This window comes from Elgaria multicarinata, chromosome 22, assembly GCF_023053635.1.
Source record: "Elgaria multicarinata webbii isolate HBS135686 ecotype San Diego chromosome 22, rElgMul1.1.pri, whole genome shotgun sequence".
Classification (NCBI taxonomy): domain Eukaryota; kingdom Metazoa; phylum Chordata; class Lepidosauria; order Squamata; family Anguidae; genus Elgaria; species Elgaria multicarinata.
Window position 1 is genome coordinate 11,330,080 of NC_086192.1, and position 24,250 is coordinate 11,354,329.

Sequence of the window (24,250 nt, forward strand, 5' to 3'; positions counted from 1 at the left end):
CATATCGGCTGGGATCTCACAGCCCGGCAACCCACGCTCAAGGCTGGAAAAATTCCTGGAGGAGGAGGAGGCCTACCAACGGCTACTAGTCCTGAGGGCTGATGGGTGGGAGATTCAGGACGGGTCACAGGAAGGACCCCTTCACACAGCGCAGAGTTAAACTATGGAACTCACTGCCACAAGACGTAGTGATGGCCACCCATTTGGACGGCTTTCGAAGGGGTGGTGGTGGATAAACACCTGGAGGGGACGGCTATCAATGGCTACTAGTCCTGGTGGCTAAGTGGAACCTCAGTATCAAAGGCAGTAAACTTGAACATACTAGTTGCTGGGGAACATGGGTGGGAGGGTGCTGTTGCACTGTGTCCTTCTTTGCTGGTCCCTGGTCGACCACTATGTGAACTGGACTGGATGGACCCTTGGTTTGATCCAGCGGGACGCTTCTTCGGTTATCACCTTTAAAGCCCTACATGGATTGGGTCCAGGCTACCTGCGGGATCGCCTTCTCCCGTGCAATCCGCCCCGCACGCTCAGGTCCTCTGGGAAGAATCTACTTCAGCTAGCAAAAACTAGATGAACAACTATTCCCCAGAGGACCTTCTCTTCTGCTGCTCCCAGACTGCGGAACGGCCTGCCGGAGGAGACTCGTCAGCTTGACCGTCTTTTAGCATTCAAGAAAGCTATCAAGACTGATCTCTTCCGGCAGGCCTATCTGGTGGAATTTTAGGATATTTTAAACATGTTTTTAGGATGCTTTTAGGATGTTTTTAAACAGTGCATACCTTGTTTTTAATCAGTATTTTACGTATTTCATGATAGCTGTTGTTCCTCACCTCGATCCAATCGGAGAGGTGGGTAAGAAATATATTATTATTATTATTAAGTTCTCTCTGATGGAGAGAGCTTGATAGAATTTTAGGATGTTTTTAAACAGTGCATACCATGTTTTTAATCAGTATTTTACGTATTTCATGATAGCTGTTGTTCCTCACCTCGATCCAATCGGAGAGGTGGGTAAGGAATATATTATTATTATTATTATTATTATTATTATTATTATTATTATAAGTTCTCTCTGATGGAGAGAGCTTGATAGAATTTTAGGATGTTTTTAAACAGCGCATACCATGTTTTTAATCAGTATTTTACGTATTTCATGATAACTGTTGTTCCTCACCTCGATCCAATCGGAGAGGTGGGTAAGAAATATATTATTATTATTATTATTATTATTATTATTATTATTAAGTTCTCTCTGATGGAGAGAGCTTGATAGAATTTTAGGATGTTTTTAAACAGTGTATACCATGTTTTTAATCGGTATTTTATATATTTTATGCTTCTCGTTGTTGTTCCCTGCCTCGATCCAATCGGAGAAGCGGGTAAGAAATAAAGTATTATTATTATTATTAAGTTCTCCCTGATGGAGAGAGCTTGATAGAGCACGTTTTGATTTCATGAATCTGAAGACGTCTGTGCAAACGTGGCCGCCGTGAGATTGAAAGGAGAGATTAAAAAAAAAAACGGGGAAGGAAGATTCAGCTCAGCTTTTCAACGCCCTTAGCGGGTATTTACAAAAATACTTAGTCCCGTGTGTTTTGTCCCCCGTGTGCTGCGGAATTGCTCTCGCCCTGACCCCGCTATTCCCCCGCCAGCGTTTGCCAGAAACGGAAAGGCCTGCGGGAATAAGGGGCCCTTTGACGGGAGGGACAAAAAGACACACACACACTCAAAAAGCCCAAGCAAACACGGTCCAGGCCGGAGTAGATGGAAACCTTGGTGGAGGAGGCAGACATTTCTTTCGCGAGGTAGAAACGGCCGGGCGAGGGCAGGCAGGATGGGCCGCCAGAGCACACCCCCCCCCAACGCCCCCCAAATCCAAACAGCCTTACACGACTGGTCGGAAGAGATGCTGTGCGGAACCAGGACGAAGTCATCCGTGTCGCAAGAGGAGTTCTTGCTACTGGTGCTGGCGGAATCTTTGGACACCTGGAGGTAATTCGGAGGCCCCAGGGGAGGCGAAGACAGGTTGTCCTCCTGGATGTGCGGCATGTCTGGGAGGGACTGAAGAGGAGGAGGAGCAGGGTTAGGAGGGCACGGATCGCCCTGGGAAACGCGCGCAGGGCCAGGAGGGCACCGCCGACTCGCTGCGGGTGCCCACAGGCTGCAGACCCGGCCGGTTTTGCCCCATCGCGGATTCTGTGAAATTCGAGAGGTTGACCCTGTTTGGGTGACATGCTAAGCCATGGTTGCTTACGCATTTTGAGCCAGACGTTACGGCGTAGCGTGTCGTGGGAACCACTCCTAACCACGGTGGCTGCATAACCATGGTTTCAACGCACTTGCTAAACGGGTTTAGCAGCCTAACCGTGGCTTAGCGTTTCGTCTGAACAGGCCCTCTGCGTTCCCTCAGCCGGGGACAGAACTGTATGTTTCTGAGCCCGATTCAAGCTGCTGGTTCTAACCTATAAACCCTTACACAGCTCAGGATCACAATACCTGACAGAACGCCTCTCCCGACACGAACCTACCCGTACACTACGCTCAACATCTACGGTCCTCCTCCGGGTGCCTACTCTGAGAGAATCTCGGAGGACGGCGAAGAGAGAGCCTTTTCAGTGGTGGCCCCCCCAATTCTGGAACTATCTCCCCGACGAGGCGCCAGGTCAAGACTTTTCTCCCAGGCACTGAACAGCATATGCCGAGTTTTTAATTACCCCAGAATAGATGGGTGTTGTGTCTAATCTGCTTTTATGCTTTTAAATTCTGTATATTTGTTTCTAACGTCCCGTGTTTCAATCTTTGTGAACCGCCCAGAGAGCTTTGGCTATGGGGCGGTATACAAATGCAATAAATAAAGAAAATGCATGTGTGTGAAAGGAAGCAAGGAAACAATAGCGGCCTAGACAGAAGGCCAAACCGGGATCCGGATTTAGGTTCTGTGTATGATCTAGTTCACTAGTACATGGGGGGATACCCTTTTGCCTCGGGTGCAAAGCGCCCTCCTCACTCGCAGCCCCCCACCAGCCCCGGAGAACCCATTTCCGAAAAGGGAACAGAACTTACGGAGGGACACGTAAACCGGCACGAGGGAGAACTGCCACAGGAGCTGCCGGAAACGGAACCCGCGTAAGTCGGCACGGGCACAGGACAAGCTGGGGAGAAAGCGGAGGAGAGAAACAGCGTCAGGAAAGGTGGATCCTGAGCAGTTTAAACGTTTCAGACGTTGACGCAGGTTCCGGAGGCTTCCAGGACCCGCCGAATAACCGGTGCCTTTCAGCAAGATTAAAAGCCCCTGCAGATGTTGGAGGAAGCCGGTGAAGCGGAATAAAATCCCGGCGGCAATCCAAGGTTCGGGGATCAGAAGGTGCATGGAAAACCGCGTGGAGGAAACTGAGCGGGAGACGTCCGGGGCGCGTTTGAAAAGCACCGGGCGATCTTTCTCAAGTAGGCAGGCAAAGCGGGGGGGGGGGATTGGGGGGGCGTGAGAAACGACAAGACGGGACGGAGTTCCAACTCACACTTTTTGACGGTCGAGAGCTGGTCGAGGAACGGGTGGTTGAAGAAGGCTTCTGGAAGAGAGAAAAGGGGACCGCAGAAGCGCGTTAGCCTCGGAACCGGAAGGCGGCTCGGCGGCGTGCGCTTGATCACCTGTCCCCCACCCCCAAGGTCCAGAAGGATCTTCTGGAAGAGGAAAGCCGGCTCCGGACTACACGTCGCTCTCACACTTGGAAAGGAAACGGCAGCCCATCGTTTCCAAGATGCCCTAACGCCGGAGGCATCGGAGAAATTTTCCTCCCTCTCTCAAAATACTAGAACATTAATAGGAGTATAGTTTCCAAATTGCGCGAGGTACTGGTTCCTCTCTATTCGGCCCTGGTTAGGCCTCATTCTAGAGTATTGCGTCCAGTTCTGGGCTCCACAATTCAAGAAGGACGCAGACAAGCTGGAGCGTGTTCAGAGGAGGGCAACCAGGATGATCAGGGGTCTGGAAACAAAGCCCTATGAAGAGAGACTGAAAGAACTGGGCAGGTTTAGCCTGGAGAAGATAAGATGGAGGGGAGACATGAGAGCACTCTTCAAATACTTAAAAGGTTGTCACACAGAGGAGGGCCAGGATCTCTTCTCGATCCTCCCAGAGTGCAGGACACGGAATAACGGGCTCAAGTGACAGGAAGCCAGATTCCGGCTGGACATCAGGAAAAACTTCCTGGCTGTTAGAGCAGTACGACAATGGAACCAGTGACCTAGGGAGGTTGTGGGCTCTCCCACACTAGAGGCCTTCAAGAGGCAGCTGGACAAGCATCTGTCGGGGATGCTTTAGGGTGGATTCCTGCATTGAGCAGGGGGTTGGACTCGATGGCCTTGTCGGCCCCTTCCAACTCGGCGATTCTATGATTCTATGAACCCAACAGGGTCGTCCCCGCTGGCTTCTAGTATCTTGAGAGAGGGAGGAAAAGGTCTCCCTAGCCAGATTCCGCACACCAGGCATCATTTTGTCCACCTCTACCATGTCTCCCCTCAGCCTCCTTTTCTCCAAGCTAAACCGTCCCAGCTGTTGTCACCTTCCCTCGTAGGGGAGATGCTCCATCCAGCCCCTGGATCGTTTGAGCCGCATTTGTCTGCATTTCCCCCCTCTCTGTAAGATGGGCTCATTTTCGTTTTGCTTTGAAGGCTGATTATCTCACTGCACCTGGAGACACGAGGGCGCTGTCCCAGAGCCAGGGGTGGTCATACTACGGCCTCCTGCAACCCCCCCTTCCAACACGGCTTCATGTTTGTACTCAGCTAACTGTCAAACTGGGAAGGGGAGCGAGGCGCGTGGCGCACCTGCTCCGAGCTCAACGTAAACAGCAGCGAACGCAGAGTACACAGGCCAGGCTCGGCCCTCAACCCCAAGACATTTGTGTGTCAGCATAGGAGTGTGGCCAGCGCCGAGAGGACCGAAGGGCTTTTTTTGCCATGCTGGAACACGGCGTTCTGCAAGCCTCTTGGGGCGTAGAACATGCCGTCCCGTGCCCAAGACGGCGGTGCAAAACAGCCAAACAAAAAGGGCCCCGCTGCTCCGCGACGCTTCCGCCCCTTCCCGAGTTATTGATTAATTTCCACCGAGCGATCAACAGCAGGCACTGCGGAACCCTCCCTGTGCACACCAAAGACCCCGCGGCTTTCCCAGCCCCCGGCTTGCCGCACGGCCTGTCGAGTTAGCGTCCCCACGGCCCTTCGCTACCCTCCCAACCATCCTGCCACGCACAAATATGGCACCCCCGTTTTACACGGAGAACCGAGGTCAGGTGGGAGGGAGGGTTTTTTTAGCGCACAGCTGAGCAGGGCCTTGAACTGCCGGAGTTTGCAAACTGGCTCCGAGAGCCAGTTTGCGAGCGTTTGCTCCCCCGCAGGGAGCCTTTTCCACACCAACGTGGTCTGGCGAAGAGTCCAGTGCCACAAAAGATTCTGGGTATGTTTCACTAGCGTATATTTTTCTCTCTTTTCCTCTTCCTTTTCAACATTTTTGTCATATGATGTTGCTATGTCGATGAGGTATGTGGTTTTTTCCTTTTTCTTTTTGTCTATGACCATTACGTCTGGTCAGTTGCAAGTTATATTACTATTATTATTATTAATTGAATTTCTATCCTGCCTTTTTTCCTTCAAGGAACCCAAGGCGGCGTGCATAATCCTCCTCCTCTTCATTTTATCCTCACAACAACCCTGTAAGGTAGGTCAGGCTGGAGTCAGCAACTGGCCCAAAGCCAGTGAGTGGCCTTCTATAGCCGAGAACCCAGATCTACCGACTCCCCGTTCAACACTCCCAACCCCTACACCGCGCCGGCTCTCAGGCTGCCATTTTAAACTGCAACTCAAACCAAATCGCAAGTACGTTTCTCCAAATTTGCTCCCATTTACGATCAGGTTATTAACACGGGTTTACACGCGAAAGAAAGCTGCTCTAAATCCTGCACCCAGATTATGCTGCAAACGCGTCTGAGGGGCAGGGGAGGGACTTCTGAGAAATTTGTTCTGGTTCGTTTTCGATCAGTATTTACCCTGGGCTACAGTTCTCCAACCGAACATGCTTTCGAAGGCAATGCAACACGCAAAGTTGGCAGCCCAACATGGAGAGGAGGCAATACAGCCTTCAACGTGGAATTTGGAAACTTTCACGAACTCTAATTTCTCTGGCACACACGTCCCTAGGCCAAAGACTGTCGTGTTTTTCATCTCTGCACAGCGTTCAGTAAATTCCAGGCGCTTGATAAACGCTCAAAAGAAATCGCAAGTCTGACATGTACGGAACAAGCAAAGCGGGGTGGGCAAGCGAAGCGATCTTTCTCCGCAGGCCGTAAACGAAGCAGGAAAGATTTAACTTTTTTCTCGGCTCCCACCCCCCGCTACAAACAGCTGTGCAGCATCAGCTGGTCAAAACCTGAGCTGGCAGCAGCGGGATTTCGCTAGAAACTTTCCCAGACAACAATAACAGATGCCGAGTCGATGCAAAATGCTATAAATAGCCCAGCAGGCTATTTTCAGAACCGCTCTTCTAAGGACTGGTGTTTTGGGTTTTTTTTAATCTTTAACCCGATGAATCTGACTTACAGGTCGTATAGGGTTTAACATCACCGTTTTTATGACTGTTTTTCGCTTGTGCGGCAAACCCGCTTCTCAGAAGCCCACGATTATATAATCAGATCGTGCTGTTTATCACCCAACGCCCATCACAGGAAGTGCGACGACAACAGCTTTTCTGAGCATGGAACCAAGCGGAAAGCGATAGGAACCAAGACCGGCCACTCTGCGGTCTTGGCTTCCTCTCCCGTCTCCAGACTCTTCTCATTAGGGCATCATCGCGTGCTGAGCGACGAAACAAAGGCTCAGTTCAGACGACACGTTAGTCAACGCCGTGAGAAAACGCCACTCAACGGTTGAGTTTCTAGGGGAGCCCACACCTGTTCTAACTCCACCACTGTGTGCCTGTGGGCCACCGTGGAGTTGAGTTAAAATCCATCATGGCGTTTGATCGACGGTTCCTCCTCCTGTCCACCTGAGGGTATCTCATCAGCCACGGCGGCAATAAAACCATCCCGGTGGCTCTCCTAGAGTGGCACTCGCTGCTTTCGTCGCTCTTGCCGGGAAACTCTGTACCCAATGGGAAAAGTCCACGCGACGCAACAGAAAAGTCCACGGAGCCCGCCACACAATGGTTGTGCAGGAACTCTCCTTTGCACAGTGTGGATATTCTACGTGGAGTGTTTCCCACCCCCCGCCCCCCCCCGCCGTTGCGTGTTTTCCTGCCAGACAACACATTTCTCAACGGTGGTGTAAAAACTCCACCGTGAAGTTCTAAAACCACTGTTGGGAAGCGTGCAGTCTGAACCGAGCGAAAATGAAAAGCCATCGGGGAATCAATCTAGATTTAATACGTGGGTTTCCAGATTCCCATCCCAGAGATTAAAACATCCGACTCAATGCCAGGTGACCGGGGTGTCAAGCCCTGCTATGACTCCCATTCTCCTCTAGCCAGCAGGCTCGCTGAGGATAATGGGGGTTGTAGTCCAACACATTTGAAGGGCGCAGGGTTGAGTGAGGCGGGGCAAGCCTGAAGCCACTAAATTTCAGAAGATGCCCATAAGTTCCTTGGCATTTGCTTACTTTAGTTTTTCCTCTGCTTGGTTTTTATTATCATTGCTCCTTTCTTTCTATACAAGAGGTGCAACCAGACAATAAAGCCAGGCCAGCTGAACTCCTGAGCTGGCCTTTGGTTCATCTACCTCAGTGTCAACTCTGGCGCGAAGGACTTCAGTTTTGCTACGAGACCTTTTCCCTGGAGATTCCGCTGATCAAATCTGGAACCTTCCACGCGCAAATCCGGCGTGTTTAACGCTGGTCAGGTATCATCAGAGCTAGAGCCTTATGTATGTTAACCAAACCCACCCCCATACTTTGCACAGCAACCTCTGAAGAAGAGTTCTGTGTGACCCCAAAGCTTGCTCTAGCAGCAGTTTGAGCGCGTCCCATCAACGGCCATCGATCGCCCCCGTGTACTCGGATGGGCGGACTCAACCAACGAGGCTTATGACCTCGGGCACAAACTGGGAAAACCAAAGGAAACTTCTGGGTGGGACAAAGTCTCAATTAGATTTTTGCTCACCAAAATCCATTCTGTCTTTCTGGTTTCTCTGAAGCAAGCCCAAAAGCAGGTCAGCCAAGTAAGCGGAGGTTTCCCTGGGGACACTGAGCACAACAGAGGAAGAAATAGAGAACTTTTATTAAAAAGACCTACGGAAGAAAGTAGCATTCCCCAACTTGGTGCCCTGCAGATGTGCTGGACTACAACTCCCAGCAAGCACCAGGCTGGGCAAGGCTGGAACGCACAAACACGCCGAACACATTCTCGTCATACTCTTTTCGACGCCAGGTGAAGACCTTTTTATTTTCCCAGTACTTTAACAGTTTATCATCTTAGTTTTTTTTAAAGAACTTTGCTGTTTTAAATCTGCATTAATCTCTGCGTTGCTGCTCGGTTTTAGCCTGCGTGTGCTTTTATGTTGTACTTTGATACGGTGTTTTTACCCTGCGGTTTGTTTTAGACTTTGACTTGTACTTCATGGTTTTCATTTTTGCGAACCACCCAGAGAGCTTCGACTGTTGGGCGGTATTATTATTATTATTTATATTTATATACCGCCCCATAGCCAAAGCTCTCTGGGTGGTATACGAAGATTAAAAAGATTAATTAAAAAGACTGAACATTAAAAATCAATATACAAAATTTAAAAAACAAAAACATTTTAAACAATTTTTAAACACTCAGCCAGGCCAAAGCTCATTTTGGTGTCAGTTAAAACTCAACATACACTGTTAAACGCCTGGGAGAAAACCAGGATGATCAGGGGTCTGGAAACAAAGCCTTATGAAGAGATACTGAAACAACTGGGCCTGTTTAGCCTGGAGAAGAGAAGGTTGAAGGGAGACATGAGAGCACTCTTCAAATTCTTGAAAGGTTGTCCCACAGAGAAGGGCCAGGATCTCTTCTCGATCCTCGCAGAATGCAGGACACGGAATAATAGGCTCAAGTGACAGGAAGCCAGATTCCGGCTGGACATCAGGAAAAACTTCCTGACTGTTAGAGCAGTACGACAATGGAATCAGTTACCTAGGGAGGTTGTGGGCTCTCCCACACTAGAGGCCTTCAAGAGGCAGCTGGACAGTCATCTGTCAGGGATGCTTTAGGGTGGATTCCTGCATTGAACAGGGGATTGGACTCAATGGCCTTGTAAGCCCCTTCCAACTCTACTATTCTATGAAAAGGAAAGTCTTAACCTGGCACCGAAAAGATAACAATGTTGGCGCTAGGCAGGCCTCACCGGGGAGATCGTTTTATAAATTGGGGGGGGGCACCACAGAAAAGGCCCTAGAAATAAATAAATAAATAAAATAAAATTCTGCCACCTCTTCTCATTGGTAAACTTTTCAAAACCTTTTGGATTCCTACAGACGGTTGCAAAAGTATACATACCTAGGGATTAGATTCCTGTTCTTTTCATAAAACATCCGCAAGTCTTGAGGACTATTCGCCTGTGAAAGGGTGCGTGGGGAGGGGGGGAGAGAAACGCGATTAGCCAAAAGTTATATTTATTCACAGATCTCAACGTGCATTTACACAGAGCAGATTCCGTCAGGCGCAGAGAGACGCCTGGTCAAACCACGGCTTGCAGGTCGGGAGGCACGCCCTCGGAAGCGATTCCCTCATTCCTGCTCTTAATTTCATTTATTACATTTCTTGCTGCCCGCTCAGCCTAAGCTCACTGGGTCGTTTGGCAAAGATTAAAACGCTAAGAAATCCAGTACAGCAACATGCTGTAAAATCATTTACTTGCAAAAAAGCCAATCCCGGTGGCTCTCCTAGAGTGGCACTCACTCCTTTGGCCTGAGTGGAAATGCCACCTCCAGTTTGTGGTTTCATTGGGGAAAAGTTTGGCAGGAATACCACCCGGGGGTGGGGGGAGGAGTTTGGCAGGTGTACCACGGTCGCTCTTCCTTTTCTTGATTTAACTGTGCCTCAGTTCAGACAACATGCTAGTCAACACAGTGTGAAAACTCCACTCAGTGGTTGAATTCCTAGGGGGTTCTCCCCACAAAACATGTTCTACCTCCACTGTTGTGTGTCTGTGGGCTACCGTGGAGTTTGATTGACAGTTCCTGCACCCTCTCTCCTCCCTCGGTCCTCCCGATGGTATCCCATCAGCCATGGCTGCGGGAAAAAAATCAATCCCGGCGGCTCTCCTAGAGCGGCACTCGCTCCTTTGGCCGCTCTAGCCATGGAACTCTGTAGCCAGCGGGAAAAGTCAACACAACGGGAAACTCCACGCACAACTCGGAGAAGGTGTGCGAAAGCTCTTCCTACCTGCCTATCATCCCTCGTCCTCATAGACGTGCTGATATGGAGGGGAAGAAGATAACCCACCCCCTGCCCCGTGCTCCACCCCCCAGCCCCCCCCCCCCCCGTAAGACCAGAGCCACAGAGGCAGTAAAGCTGCCCGTACCTGAAAAGGCGGCTTTCCCACTAGACACTGGTAAATCACCGTCCCTATGCTCCACAGGTCGGCTTTCGCGTCATAGTGCTGGGACATGATCACTTCAGGAGCCTGGAAAAACACACACACACATACGCAGGACACAGCTCAGGGTTTGTGGAGAGCCAGGAAAAACAAGAGGCACAAGCAAAACAGCCAGTAACTCCTTGTGGGGCGGCTAGATCGATCAGCAAACAGTAGCTTGGGCAGGTAAAATGCATCCCGTCTGCCTGCTTTCGTTTTGATCCCAGAGAACATTTGGGACTGAGCGGCTTTTTTAAACCACGGCGCGCACATTCACTATTTAAACTGTGGAGCAGAGCATACAGCCCAGGCATTCAAACGTTGCCTGTTTATACACACAGCAGGCCAACGCACACAAGCTTCGGCCTTCTTTCCTTCTGCCGCCCCCAGACTGTGGAAGAGCCTGTTGGGAGAGCTTCGTCAACTTGATCCTCTCGCTAGAGTTTAAAGGCAGCCATAAAGGCTAATCTCTTCCGGCAGGCCTACCCAGATGAATTTTAAACCTAATAATAGAATCTAAGGGCGTTACTAGACGAGGCTCTAGCGCGCGTTACCTTCCGCAGTCACGTCGAGGCTTCCAGATGACGTTCACGAGGATCCGCCGTTATCCCGCGGTGAAGCCTCTTTCTCCCGACTTTAAAAAAGTGAGTTTTAGGACGCCTTTTCCTGCTGTCCCGCGATAATTCGGAGTACGTGTGGGAGGATGTGAGGTCACTGCGGTCCGGACTGGGCAGGAAAAGGCGTGCTAAGGGGGAGTGGTCAGCGGCTTCGGTCAAGCCGCCTCCGCCATTTGCGCGCAGTCCGGCAGCTGGGGCAGCGCGGCGGAGCGGCTTTTTTTTTTTATTTCCCCAGTGACAGTTTGCGCAGGAACGGAGGACCGGAAAAGTGGCTGGTGACTCCTTGCGGTGGGCAGCTACCGTGGCCGCATAATGGCGGTGCTGTACGCTGCCTGTTAGTGTGGGTACCAGGCTGGCAGAGGGCAGAGCTGTTTGTGGGCTGCTGCCATGGCTACGGCCAGATGTGGGTTGGCTCCTTGGGATGGGGCACAGGGCACAGAGGCGGTCATCGCCGCCGACACCTCAGAGGCATGATGGGAGATGTAGGCACAGAGTGGCCATGCAGACGATTGACCTCGGGTCATATGACACCCGCCACGACCCCCATCAGGAAGTGAGCGCATCAATGTTGACCCTCAACAGCACCAGCAGCACTTCGGCTGGCACTGGCACTGCCGCCGCTGCCGCCGCCAGGGCCGGCGGCGGCATCGCTGACGGCTGCGCAAGTTTGCGGTCTTTCGGACGTGCGCAAACCGTGCAGCGAGCGAAAAAAAAAGCCGCGGCAATCAGGCCGGTGTGGCTGCGCAACCGTTCTCGCGGCGGCAGCAGCACAACCGGCGCAAACTTCCGCCACAAATCGAAGGCAGGTGTGGATGATGAGGCGTCACGGCTGAACGGGAAAAGCCGCTTTCACCGCTCCTCAACGACGGAACACCCGGTACGTCTAGCAACGCCCATAGAATCATAGAATAGCAGAGTTGGAAGGGGCTTACAAGGCCATCGAGTCCAACCCCCTGCTCAATGCAGGAATCCACCCTAAAGCATCCCTGACAGATGGTTGTCCAGCTGCCTCTTGAAGGCCTCTAGTGTGGGAGAGCCCACCACCTCCCTAGGTAGCTGATTCCATTGTCGCACTGCTCTAACAGTCAGGAAGTTTTTCCTGATGTCTAGCCGGAATCTGGCTTCCTTTAACGTGAGCCCGTTATTCCGTGTCCTGCACTCTGGGAGGATCGAGAAGAGATCCTGGCCCTCCTCTGTGTGACAACCTTTCAAGTCTTTGAAGAGTGCTATCATGTCTCCCCTCAATCTTCTCTTCTCCAGGCTAAACATGCCCAGTTCTTTCAGTCTCTCTTCATAGGGCTTTGTTTCCAGACCCCTGATCATCCTGGTTGCCCTCCTCTGAACACGCTCCAGCTTGTCTGCGTCCTTCTTGAATTGTGGAGCCCAGAACTGGACGCAATACTCTAGATGAGGCCTAACCAGGGCCGAATAATAATAATAATAATAATAATAATAATAATAATAATAATAATAATTATTATTATTTATTTGTTACCTGCCTCTCCCTCTGGATCGAGGCGGGGTACAACACAAATAAAAACACCATAAAATACATACAAATAATTCAAACGTTTAAAACCAGCGCATCGTTAAAAGCAGCACACCATTAAAAAAGGCATCTTAAAATTCAACTGGGTAGGCCTGCCGGAGGAGATCAGTCTTTACGGCTTTCTTAAATTCCGGAAGACTGTTAAGTTGACAAAACTCTCCCGGCAAACCATTCCACAAACTGAGAACGGCAAAAGAAAAGGTCCTCTGGGTAATACCCGTCAGCCTAGTTTTGGCTGGCTGAAAGAAATTCTTCCCAGAGGACCTGAGTGTGCGGGGCGGATTGTACGGGAGAAGGCGATCCCGCAGGTAGCCTGGACCCAAACCATGTAGGGCTTTAAAGGTGATAACCAACACGTTATACTTCGCCCGGAAACTAATTGGCAGCCAGTGAAGGGATTTTAAAGCCGGTGTAATATGGTCCCCCCTAGGTGTCCCCGTGACCAGCCTGGCTGCCATATTTTGAACTAGTTGAAGTTTCCGGACTAGGCACAAAGGCAGCCCTATGTAGAACACATTGCAGAAGTCGAGCCTCGAAGTCAAACCTAAGAATTTAAAGATGTTGTGATCGTTATTTTAATATCGTCTCGGTTTTACAGCATACGCTCTAGGTATTGTATTGTGTGTATTTAATGTATTGTTCTATGTATTGTAGTGTTGTATTTAATGTTGTTCCCTGCCTCGATCCGGAGAGAGAGAGGTGGGCCAGAAATAAATATTATTATTATCTCTTTTTCGCTCGTGGCGGGTTTTGTAGACGGACGTGATGGGCTTTGCCAGGCTATGCGGTCTTTTACGGAGTCAGGAATTTCCTGGCCATTGACCATGTTTTCAGTAGGACTGCTTTCTGGATGTTGGCATGGATGTATTTTGGTAGGCCCAATTTCTGGAGGTTTTCTGAATAGTTCTGTGATGTGATGTTGGCGACTGATGCGACTAACGGAATAATTGTGACCGTCTCCTGCTGCCATAGTTCTTTAACTTCAATAGTCAGTGGTATATATTTTCCTCTCTTTTCCTCTACCTTTTCCTTTATTATTAATTATTATTATTATTAACCTTGCTCGCAGCAAGCTGTACTCACAGAGACAAAGCATCCCAAATCATTTCTTGGCTCCCCCCTCCCCTGCCCCAAATGCTAAATAAGAGAGGGGATCATTGACCGTCCCCCCCCAGTTTAAAACCCTACGGCCCCTGCAGAAGCCGGACGCGGCCCCTGCAGAAGCCGGACGCGGCCCCTGCAGAAGCCGGACGCGTCGTCGCTCACCATATACATAGGGGATCCGCAAAGGGTGGCCGCCATCATGTTGCTTTGGAGGTACCGAGCAAATCCGAAGTCGGCTGTCGAAAGAAAAGAGAACGTGAGTGATCTTTTAGGGGTCCACCAGGATAAAAAAAAAAGGGGGCGCGGGTTTATCACGCCCTAGTTTGTCGGCATCCTGAGAGAGGGGGAAAGATTGATACTAGGAGAACGGCTCCTCCCGCAGCTGGGGCACACTGGCTCTGGGAATTGGTGGCCGGCCAGCACCGATACAGAAATGCCGGATCGAGAATGATGCCAGGAACCCGTCTCGGGAAAGAAATGTGGGGCTGTGACAGGCCGGCCAATGAACAGGCACCTTATAAGATGTATTGATTCCTGTTCTAATGTTGTTCCCCGCCTCGATACAAAGGGAGAGGCGGGTAAGAATTTTTTTTTTTATTATTATTATTATTATTATTATTATTATTATTGGGGGCTGCAGCCAATCACAGCTCCTGAACGAGCATAACAGCCCTGTTGTTCTCATCCACGCTATGCCTTTTTAGAGATAATCTCGGGCGGCCCACGCTCACCTTCGCCCCAACGCCTCTTGCGGACCCCAGGAAGGGCAAAGCCGGCCGCGAGTGGTAAGTAGCGGAATCCTTTCGCACCCGACTCCACTTTCTGTTCATTTAAAATAGTTCTCCCCAGCCATTTCCAACAGGGCCTTTCCGGGGGCCACGCGCTGGCTCAAAACGCCACGCGCAACACTTCCCCAAATAAATAACGGAAAGCGTGCAAATGCGGGGAGCCGTAATAAATCGGGAGGAAGGCGTTCAAAGCCATCCGGGAGAGCGAAAGTGCGGCGGCGGCGCCAAGAGCTGGACTTGCCTATCTTGATGCGCACGGCGCTGACGCTCGACTTCCGGCGGCTGGCGTAGGAGAGTAGGATGTTTTGGGGCTTGAGGTCCCGGTGGATGATGCCTTTGCTGTGTAGGATGCGCATGGCCGCCGCGATCTGCTGCAGGAACACCCGGATGGTGTCTTCGCTGAGAGTGCCTTTGGCTGAGGGGGTGGGGGAAGAGAAACGGTCCTCGGTTTAAGGCCGCCGGCGCCCTGGCGAGATCGGCGGGGAGACGTTCGCCCGCGGGCTCAGGTCCGTCCCGCTGAACTCAAGAGGTTCCCCCTGGCCGAATTATGCCTTGCACCCGCCTTCTCCAACCTGGGGCCCTCATAAGAATGTCAGAGGAGTTGCACTGAATCGGACCAAGGGCCCATCTAGTCCAGCGTTCTGTTCACGCAGCAGCCACACGCAGCACCCCAGCACCCTCCCGCCCATGTTCCCCAGCAACTGGTGTACATAGGCGTAACGCCTTTGACACTAGAGCTAGCATGTCGCCATCAGGACTAGAAGCCATTGTCGGCCTTCTCTTGCATCCCCTTTCAAAGCCACCCAAGCTGGTGGCCGTCACTACATCTTGCGGTCGTGAGTTCCACAGTTTAACTGCGCTGTACAAAGAAGCCTTTCCTTTGCTCTGTCCTGAATCTCCCACCACTCAGCTTCATGGGGTGACCCCCGTCGGGTTCTGGTATTAGGGGAAAGAGGGAGAAAAATGTCTCCCTCTCCACCTCCTCCACCCCAGGCATCACTTCGTACCCCTATCTCCCCTTGCTGGCCTTTTTCCTAAGCGAAACAATCCCCAGATGTTGAAGCTGTTCCTCGTAGGGGGTAATTTTCGTCGCCTCCAGACGTGATGGACTGCAACTCCTATAAGCCCCAGGTCAGGACGGCTAGGAGCTGTGGCCCAATGCTTCTGGAAGGCTCCAGGCTGGGGAAGGCCTGCTCTGGGGGTGGGGTGGGGTCTCATGCAACAGCTGCGAAGCAAACCCCCAAATCAGCCATTTTGAACGGCCAGACGTCTCCCCCCTCCCCCCCCCCGGCAATAAGTTCTTCTCTCTCAACAACCACGGAGGCGCGTTTCCCTTCTGCCTGGCAATCCCCAGCGGAGCACCCTCTGGATCCAACCGCCTCTTCTCATCAAAGCTTTATCATCCTACACCATGCATTTCAGGAAATGTTTGGAACCAGGGCTCAGGAAATCAAAGCAAAGCCAGCTGACTTGGAGGCTTAATCCTACCACTCAGCACGGCCATTTGCTGCCTTTTGCCCCTAACCTGGCAACATTCTCTCTTTCTAAAAACTTTTTATTACAAAAAAACACACACACAACTGTTCTGAGAAAGCAGAGCCAAGAGAAACAGCACGTCTGTTTTCGCCCGTGTTTTCATTCACTGGGAAATCAAGTACGGAACATACACCCCTCCCGGTTTTAAACTACGTGGAAAAGGGGCAGCAACAGGGCGCCGTGGCAGCCGCTCCGCGGCGTTTGAGACGCGAGTCCAGGGCCGTAAGAGATCCGTTACCTTGTAAGTAATCTGCCAGGTCCCCGCCATTGCAATACTGTCCGAGAGAGAAAAGGGGAAACGTTTTAGGATCGGATTCGCTGAATTATTCTCAGTCCGCTTGTCCGGAGGGACGTTATCGCTGCTCAAGTCAACTACCCGTGGTTAAGAGATGGGCAGCATGCAGCTGAGAAGAATTGCAGTTGCACAGTGACAAAACAAATGCACCATTAGAAACAATTCCAGCTACAATGATAACAGAAGGGACTATGCTTTCATGTGGAGCGACTGAAAGGACTGGGCATGTTTGGCCTAGAGAAGAGAAGACTGAGGGGAGACATGATAGCACACTTCAAATACTTACAAGGTTGTCCCACAGAGGAGGGCCAGGATCTCTTCTCGATCCTCCCAGAGTGCAGGACACGGAATAACGGGCTCAAGTGACAGGAAGCCAGATTCCGGCTGGACATCAGGAAAAACTTCCTGACTGTTAGAGCAGTACGACAATGGAAGCAGTGACCTAGGGAGGTTGTGGGCTCTCCCACACTAGAGGCCTTCAAGAGGCAGCTGGACAATAGTGATGTTTTAAGGTGGATTCCTGCATTGAGCAGGGGGTTGGACTGGATGGCCTTAGAGGCCCCTTCCAACTTTACTATTCTATGAACACTCAGGCTCACGCAATCCCTTCTGCTCCCCTTTTTGCCTGCGGATACCCCGTCTCAATTTCCTGAGCAATGCTCTAACCGCTACCCCACACTGCCTCTCACTGACTCCTGGACCCAGATTTTGGGGTGGGTGGGATGGAAATGAGAAAACGCTTCCACGTTCATTGGCTTCACGGCGACGGAGGGGAAAGGGACAGTTTGTCCGCACAGCATTTCAAGACGAAAAGGAAAAGAGCCATCTATTCCAATCCAGTCAAAGGGGGGGAATTGTGAGGATGAATACGCACCTCCATTACCAGAAAGACAGAGTTGGGCATCTCCTGAAAGAGAAGCAGAGAAACGTCTCGTTAAACAGGATGACCGGATGCAAAGCACGCGCTCTACCGTTGAACTGCAGCCTGATGAAAAGGCCGTTGCGCGAGGGAGATTCACAACCGTCTCTAGCTCCCCCTTGGGTGTGTGGGGCTATACTCCGTCCTTGCGTTCAAGTAAAGCTCCCCCATTTTGGGGGTCGCCACTGCACTGCTCCTGGGGAAGGAGAATTCTGGTCCCTGCTAAATTTAAGAAGGATCATGATCCTCCACCTTAACCATGGGGAGAAACCATTTTGGAAATCCAGCTTCCTTTCTTCCTGGGCCTGTTCAGACACCACGCTAAGCCACGGCGCGTCCGCTAACCTTTTTGCAGCAAGAAGTTAGCTAGCGTGTTGAAACCGCGGTTAGGGAGCCGCCACGGTTAGGAATGGTTCAGGCAACGCACTAAAGTCACGGAGGTTAAGCATTCTGAGGGCGTCGTGTGAACCATAGTGGCTACAGAACCACGGTTTAAACATGCTCACAAACCATTCGCTGCAAACGGGGGGTAGCGGCCTGACCAGGGTTTAGCGGGTGGTCTGAAGAGGCCCAGGGTTTAGCTCAAAATGTTGAACCACCGTGGCTTGGCGCGTCATCTGAACGCGGTCTTAAGCTCTCGGGTGTTTCAATGGCTTGTATATGAAAGGGGTCTCCTTTCAAGAGAAGGTAAGCCACAGAGAGACTGAGGGTGGAGGGATATGAGAGAGAGAGAGAGAGAGAGAGAGAAAGAGAGAGAGAAAGCCTGGCACTTCCAGCTCCTGAGTGAATGAGAAACCACTGCATATGGGCAGGAGGCCTGATCTGGAGGAGAGCGGGTGGATCGTTCCCATGTAATGGCGATTCCTGCTGCTGCGTGCAGCGTCCCCAATTGAAACATACAAACTGGAGTTGCACTGATATGCAATTCTAGAGCAGCGGTGGTCAATGCCCAGACCCCAGGGTGCCCGCACTGTCTCCCCCCTGCCCGAATCCTAGCTGGGGGGGGCGCATCCCTGCCTCCACGAGCCCTGCCACGATCCGCGGCTGCAGGGTGAAAAACCTATTACAAAAGGAAAACCGACAGCTTGCTGCCACGTCTGGGTGGCGTGGCAAAACAGGGTGGTTTGGGCCCCGAGAAAGACCACCGGGGGGGGGGGGGTGGTATACAGGCAGCGTATTGCCCTCCTCTGCCCTATAGGTTACCCATGCATCTACAGAGGCAGCGTTCCGACGGACAGGCTGGTACTTTACGCTCTTGGGGGGGGGGAATACTACAGAATTCACAATCGGCCTTTCACAGCAGCCTCTTTTGCCGTTCACACAGGCCCCGCGAGCGTCTCCCTAGAAAGCGACGGATTTATTCTGTGCTTCTTCTGTACCCCTTCCTAGAAAGCATCCTTTTTTCTTCCGCGGGTAGGCGAAAGGGTCGCGGTTTGAAACACCCCTGAAGAAGCTGACAAAGCCAGCGAGGAAGCGAACTGGGACAGACATCCAAAAACCTGTTTCTGGTCGTCAGGCCTGGGAGCTGCAGGCAGCTGGGAAACTCAAAAGCAGGCCAAGAAGGGCTTGCTGCATTCCGGAAGCCTTCGAGGAAGGCCGCCGGCTCCCCGGCCAAGGAAGAACGGTTCCCGGCGCTCAGAGCGCCCAAGGTCAGAGAAGACACCTTCCATCGGGGCTGCCAAGAGCTGGAACCAGTTTTGGAGTCCTGGTTGCCGAGCCCCGACCGGCAGGCCGCTCCATTCCAGCTCCTCGCACGCTCCGGGCATCCAGTTGTCCGAGCGAGCGACTTGACGGAGCCGAGCTTAAGACACGGGCCGTCCTCGTGGCCTGGGAGAAACCCAATCCTGCGACGCAGCGGAGATCCCAAGAGGCCCGACCTCTCCAGGCTCGTGACCCGCCAGGCGGGCGGAAACGGCTCCGAGGACAGCGATGCCACTGCGGCACGGGTTCGCCCAAGACCCGACGGCCCGTTCTCGCGGCCCGGCCGCAGAAAAACCAACGGAGTTGTTCTCAGAGTAGAAGCATCTCTGGCACTCCGAGACTGTTTCACCAGGCAGAAAAAGCATTCCGCGGCATCCATATATATATACTACTGAAGCTGTCTGCCAGCCACAGGCGGATTCAGAGCTTCTCGCAAGAGGATCTCGGCTGCACTCGTTCCGGCTGACGTGCCAAAATGATTGACGCACAGGGCTGATTTATACCTCTGCCACCAGTACAGGAATGTTTGTTCGAGAGAGGTTTCCATGCAGACTTGTTGCCATGACGTGTCCCCTGTCAGCCACAGGGCTCGCAGGGGAACCGCGGAGGAGAGCCACAGAGGCGGAGACCTGTTTAGTGAACGGATGCAAACGGGTCGCAGCAGCCGAAGCAAACTTCGCAAACCGATAAATTCATCCCGCATTTCAAAAAACCTTCGTTTCATTTCCACAACGGTGAACCGAACCGCCTTTTTCTAAATCAGCCCGAATATCAAGCTGAAGTACCGAGGATGGCGAAACGCTTTAAAGACACTGTGATTTGCTGATGTTTGACGCAGAGATGTGAAATTGCGGGAACGGCGGCGGGGGGGGGGGGGAGAATTCTCCAAATTTCCTCCAAAAATACAACCGGCAGAAATACGTTTGTACGGAAACAGGTTTTGCCTCAGGAAGAGCGCTGCCTGTGATAACGCGCCCTGGGAAATTTGCAAAGCAGCATACCAGCCTCGCAAACGTCGCGTGTGCCTTCTCAGCCTTCTTCCTGGTTACGATTCCAAGGCAGCCTGGCTCAGCCCTGGAGTACTTGTTCGGTACGCGGGAGATCCCAGCAACTCCAGCTAAAAAGCACTCATAAGCCAGGGAAGGCTTCTGCCTGAGCTTTGATCTGGAGCCGATGGAACTAAGGGCCCGATTCAGGAAAAGGCAGTTCTGTACACACAGCCGCTCAGCTTTTCAACCGTGGCCTTGCTGTGCCCCAACACTGGCAAAAATGTGCCTGCTAGGCATTCAAGACAGGGCCTTCTTGGCTGTGGCACCCGGTTTGTGGAATGCCCCGCCCAGCCAGGAGACTCATTTGGCCCCTCCTTCTTTCAACATCCTCTCCCCTCCCTTGTTCTGAGCTGGCTTTTTATGCTGTTGTTTCTGCCATTATTATTATGATTATTATATTGATTTATATCCCGCCTGTTTCTCAATACTGGGACTCAGTATTATTTATTTTGATTGTGGTTTTTGTTATTAGTTTGGCTGGCTTGCTGCTTGGGGAGGGGGAATTCCCACTTGGGGAGATGGAAAGGTGGAAGAAGAAGGAGGAGGGGAGGAGGAGATGGAGGAGGAAGAGAAGGGGGAGGAGGAAGGAGGAGGAGATGAAAGATGAGAGGAGAAGGGGAGGAGGAGATGGAGGAGGAAGAGAAGGGGGAGGAGGAAGAAGGAGGAGGAGATGGAGGACGAGAGGAGAAGGGGAGGAGGAGAAGAAGGAGGAGGAGATGGAGGAGGAAGAGGAAGAGAAGGGGGAGGAGGAAGGAGGAGGAGGAGGAGATGGAGGAGGAAGAAGAAGGAGGAGGAGAAGGAGGAGATGGAGGACAGAGGAGAAGGGGGAGGAGGAAGAAGGAGGAAGGAGAGGAAGAGAAGGGGAGGAAGAAGAAGGAGGAGGAGATGGAGGACAAGAGGAGAAGGGGAGGAGGAAGGAGGAGGAGGGGGAGGGGGAGGAGGAAGAGGAGATGGAAGAGGAAGACGAAGGAGGAGATGGAGGAGGAGGAGGAAGGAGGAGGAGATGGAGGACGAGAGGAGAAGGGGAGAAGAAGAAGGAGGAGGAGGAGGAGATGGAGGAGGAAGAGAAGGGAGAGGAGGACGAAGGAGGAGGAGATGGAGGACAAGAGGAGAAGGGGAGGAGGAAGGGGAGGAGGAGAAGAAAGAGGAGGAGGAGGAGATGGAGGAGGAAGAGAAGGGGAGGAGGAAGAGGAGATGCAGGAGGAAGAGGAAGGAGGAGAAGATGGAGGAGGAGGAAGAAGGAGGAGAAGGAGGACGAGAGGAGAAGGGGGGAGGAAGGAGGAGGAGGGGGACGAGGGAGAGGAAGAGAAGGGGGAGGAGGAAGAAAAAGGAGGGGGAGGAGGGAGAGGAGAAGGGGAAGAAGAAAAAGGAGGACGAGAAGGAGGAGGACGAGAAGGGGAGGAGGAAGAAAAAGGAGGAGGAGGAGGAAGACGACAAAGGGGGAGGAGGAGGAGGAAGAAGCAGAAGCAGCCTCATACCAGTTCAGTCTAGCTCTTGAAAGAGCCTGGTTTTGTGGCCTCTGACTGGCAGCAGATCTTAAGATTTGTCCATCATGTCTGGATAACACACCTCCCATCATCCCATTGGCTATGCTGGCTGGTGATGATGGGTGTTGCAGTCCAAGACATCTAGAGGGCCCCAGGTTGGGAAGGGCTGCGCTCTAGCTGTGCTGGACTAAAACACCCAGCATCCACAGCCAGGGTCTCAAGCAGAGAGAGAGACCTCCCACCAGACATCTACCCACCAGACCCTTTTAAAAGGAGAGGCTAGGGGTGGGGGTGGCTGCAAAGCAGACGACCTCCCCGCCTCCCTTCAGCTGCCTCCCCGCCCCGGAGACAGGAACACGGGCCGCGCTTGTACGACTAAGCACAGCCTCCATCCAGCCTGCTCAAAAATGCACGGGAGCAGCTCGGCGGAACGCAAGAGCAATTATCGGCTGGTGCTTCAGGGCGACGCTCTCTGACTGTCAAGCGAGGTGCGGCTGTTAATGGCTTATCAATTCACTGGGGCAGGTTTCCAAATGAATGAGTTCCCCCCCCCGCCCTTCCACCGAGCGCCCTAGTGAGCTGGCTTCATCCCCGCTAAGCGATGCATCGACGCCACTGCATCGGGACGACGTGCGGAAGCAGCGGATCGAATGCCCACGGGTCCACGGACGCAGGGGGTTGGACTTGATGGCCTTATAGGCCCCTTCTAACCCAACCGTTCTATGACGCTTGTCCCCATAGTGGTGATCCTAAGCGGCTCCTATCGGCCTGGGAGCAGCGTAGGAATTGAGGCCTGCGGAAGGACAGGCTTCCTTTCGCCGGCCCTTGCTTTGCAAGAGCCTGAGGGTTCGGGGAGGGGACCGTTTATCGCTGGGATCAACGAAAGGGCCAATCCGCATCTTAAGACGTCAGAAACGAGCCGCCGTGCATTTTCTCTAACACACACACACACACACAACTCCAGCCCAAGATCCCTCACGGCTTCGCACACTTTATGCTGCCACTGCAACACGAGAATGAGGCTGAACTCTTCTCCCGACCCAGGAGACCGGCAGGGAAGGAGAAAAGCCCGGGCGACGATTGCGCTTGGTGACTAATTGGCGCTCCTTCAAATCATTCTGGGACAGCCTTCCTCAACCTGGGGCGCTCCAGATGTGTTGGACTGCATCTCCCAGAATGCCCCAGCCAGCTGGCTGGGGCATTCTGGGAGTTGTAGTCCAACACATCTGGAGCGCCCCAGGTTGAGGAAGGCTGTTCTGGGACATCCAGATACCGTCGGGAAGGTTGCTCATCCGTCCTCTTCCCTCCTTTCAGAGGGACTGGGGTTTGATTAACGGGCTGCCTGGTGGGCGCCCGCAGGCTTAGTTCGGCTCACTGACGGCGACACGCAGCTTCGGGAAAAATTCCGGACGCAACAGGAGGACGAGCTGCAAGCACCAGCTTTATTGCCCGGCATGGCCTTCACTTGACGTACCTTAAATAGTTAAGAGCAGAGACCCCACACTGACAACAAAGGTCCGCATAGCTAAAGCAATGGTATTCCCCGTAGTAACCTATGGCTGCGAGAGATGGACCATAACGAAAGCTGAGCGAAGGAAGATAGATGCTTTTGAACTGGGGTGTTGGAGGAAAATTCTGAGAGTGCCTTGGACTGCAAGAAGATCAAACCAGTCCATACTCCAGGAAATCAAGCCAGACTGCTCACTTGAGGGAATGGTGTTAAAGGCAAAACTGAAGTACTTTGGCCACAGAATGAGAAGACAGGACACCCTGGAGAAGAGGCTGATGCTAGGGAAAGTGGAAGGCAAAAGGAAGAGGGGCCCACCGAGGGCAAGATGGAGGGATGATATTCTGGAGGTGACAGACTTGACCTTGGGGGAGCTAGGGGTGGCGACGGCCGACAGAAAGCTCTGGCGTGGGCTGGTCCATGAAGTCAGGAAGAGTCGGAAGCGACTGAACGAATAAACAACCCAGGCCAACAGGTTTTTTTCAAGTCAAAAGGGGTCGCCGTACGCTTAAACAGGGCAACGAGGCGGAGCGCCTCGGTGACCTTCCGCCCCGGCCTGCCATCACACAACAGCTGGGTCCACCCACCACGACAAGCCAGAGTATGGATAGAGTGCGGGTTCTCGTTGACCCGCGGGTTGTTTGGGTTGCGCGAACCCAGCCTCGCTAACAAACCACGGCTTGTTAGCGCGGCTGGGTGCATACAACACAACACAACACCCCACGATTCGACCCGTACTCTGGCTTGCCGTGTTGGGTGAGCCAAGTCAACGCGGGTGAGGAATTGGGCATGGTTAAGCCACGGTTAGGTTGCTAACCCTTTTGCGGCAAACGGTTAGTGAGCATGATGAAACTGTGATTATGTAGCCACCGTGGTTAGGAATGGCTCACATGACACACGCTAAACTATGGTTTATACAACACACTAAGCCATCATGTTTGGCTCAAAATGCTTCACCACCTTGGCTTAGCGTGTGGACCGATCAGAGTCAACGAACAACATGGGCATAAGAACATCAGAAGTGCCCTGATGCTGGATCAGACCAAGGGTCCATCTAGTCCCACACTCTGTTCACACAGTGGCCAACCAGCCATCGGCCA

General features: G+C 52.4%; 1 protein-coding gene across 1 annotated transcript in view; it reads right to left on the bottom strand.

Moving 5' to 3' along the window:
- Positions 1–24,250, bottom strand: part of ULK2 (unc-51 like autophagy activating kinase 2) — a 55,229-nt gene that overhangs the window by 18,893 nt on the left and 12,086 nt on the right. Inside the window, exons 4-13 of the mRNA XM_063146471.1 lie at positions 17,362–17,394; positions 16,431–16,467; positions 14,898–15,071; positions 14,031–14,104; positions 10,545–10,646; positions 9,518–9,576; positions 8,150–8,232; positions 3,522–3,572; positions 3,067–3,155; positions 1,893–2,064 (exon numbers count right to left, since the gene is read on the bottom strand). Of these exons, the coding sequence (XP_063002541.1) occupies positions 1,893–2,064; positions 3,067–3,155; positions 3,522–3,572; positions 8,150–8,232; positions 9,518–9,576; positions 10,545–10,646; positions 14,031–14,104; positions 14,898–15,071; positions 16,431–16,467; positions 17,362–17,394 (874 nt within the window). The remainder of the gene's footprint in view (positions 1–1,892; positions 2,065–3,066; positions 3,156–3,521; positions 3,573–8,149; positions 8,233–9,517; positions 9,577–10,544; positions 10,647–14,030; positions 14,105–14,897; positions 15,072–16,430; positions 16,468–17,361; positions 17,395–24,250) is intronic.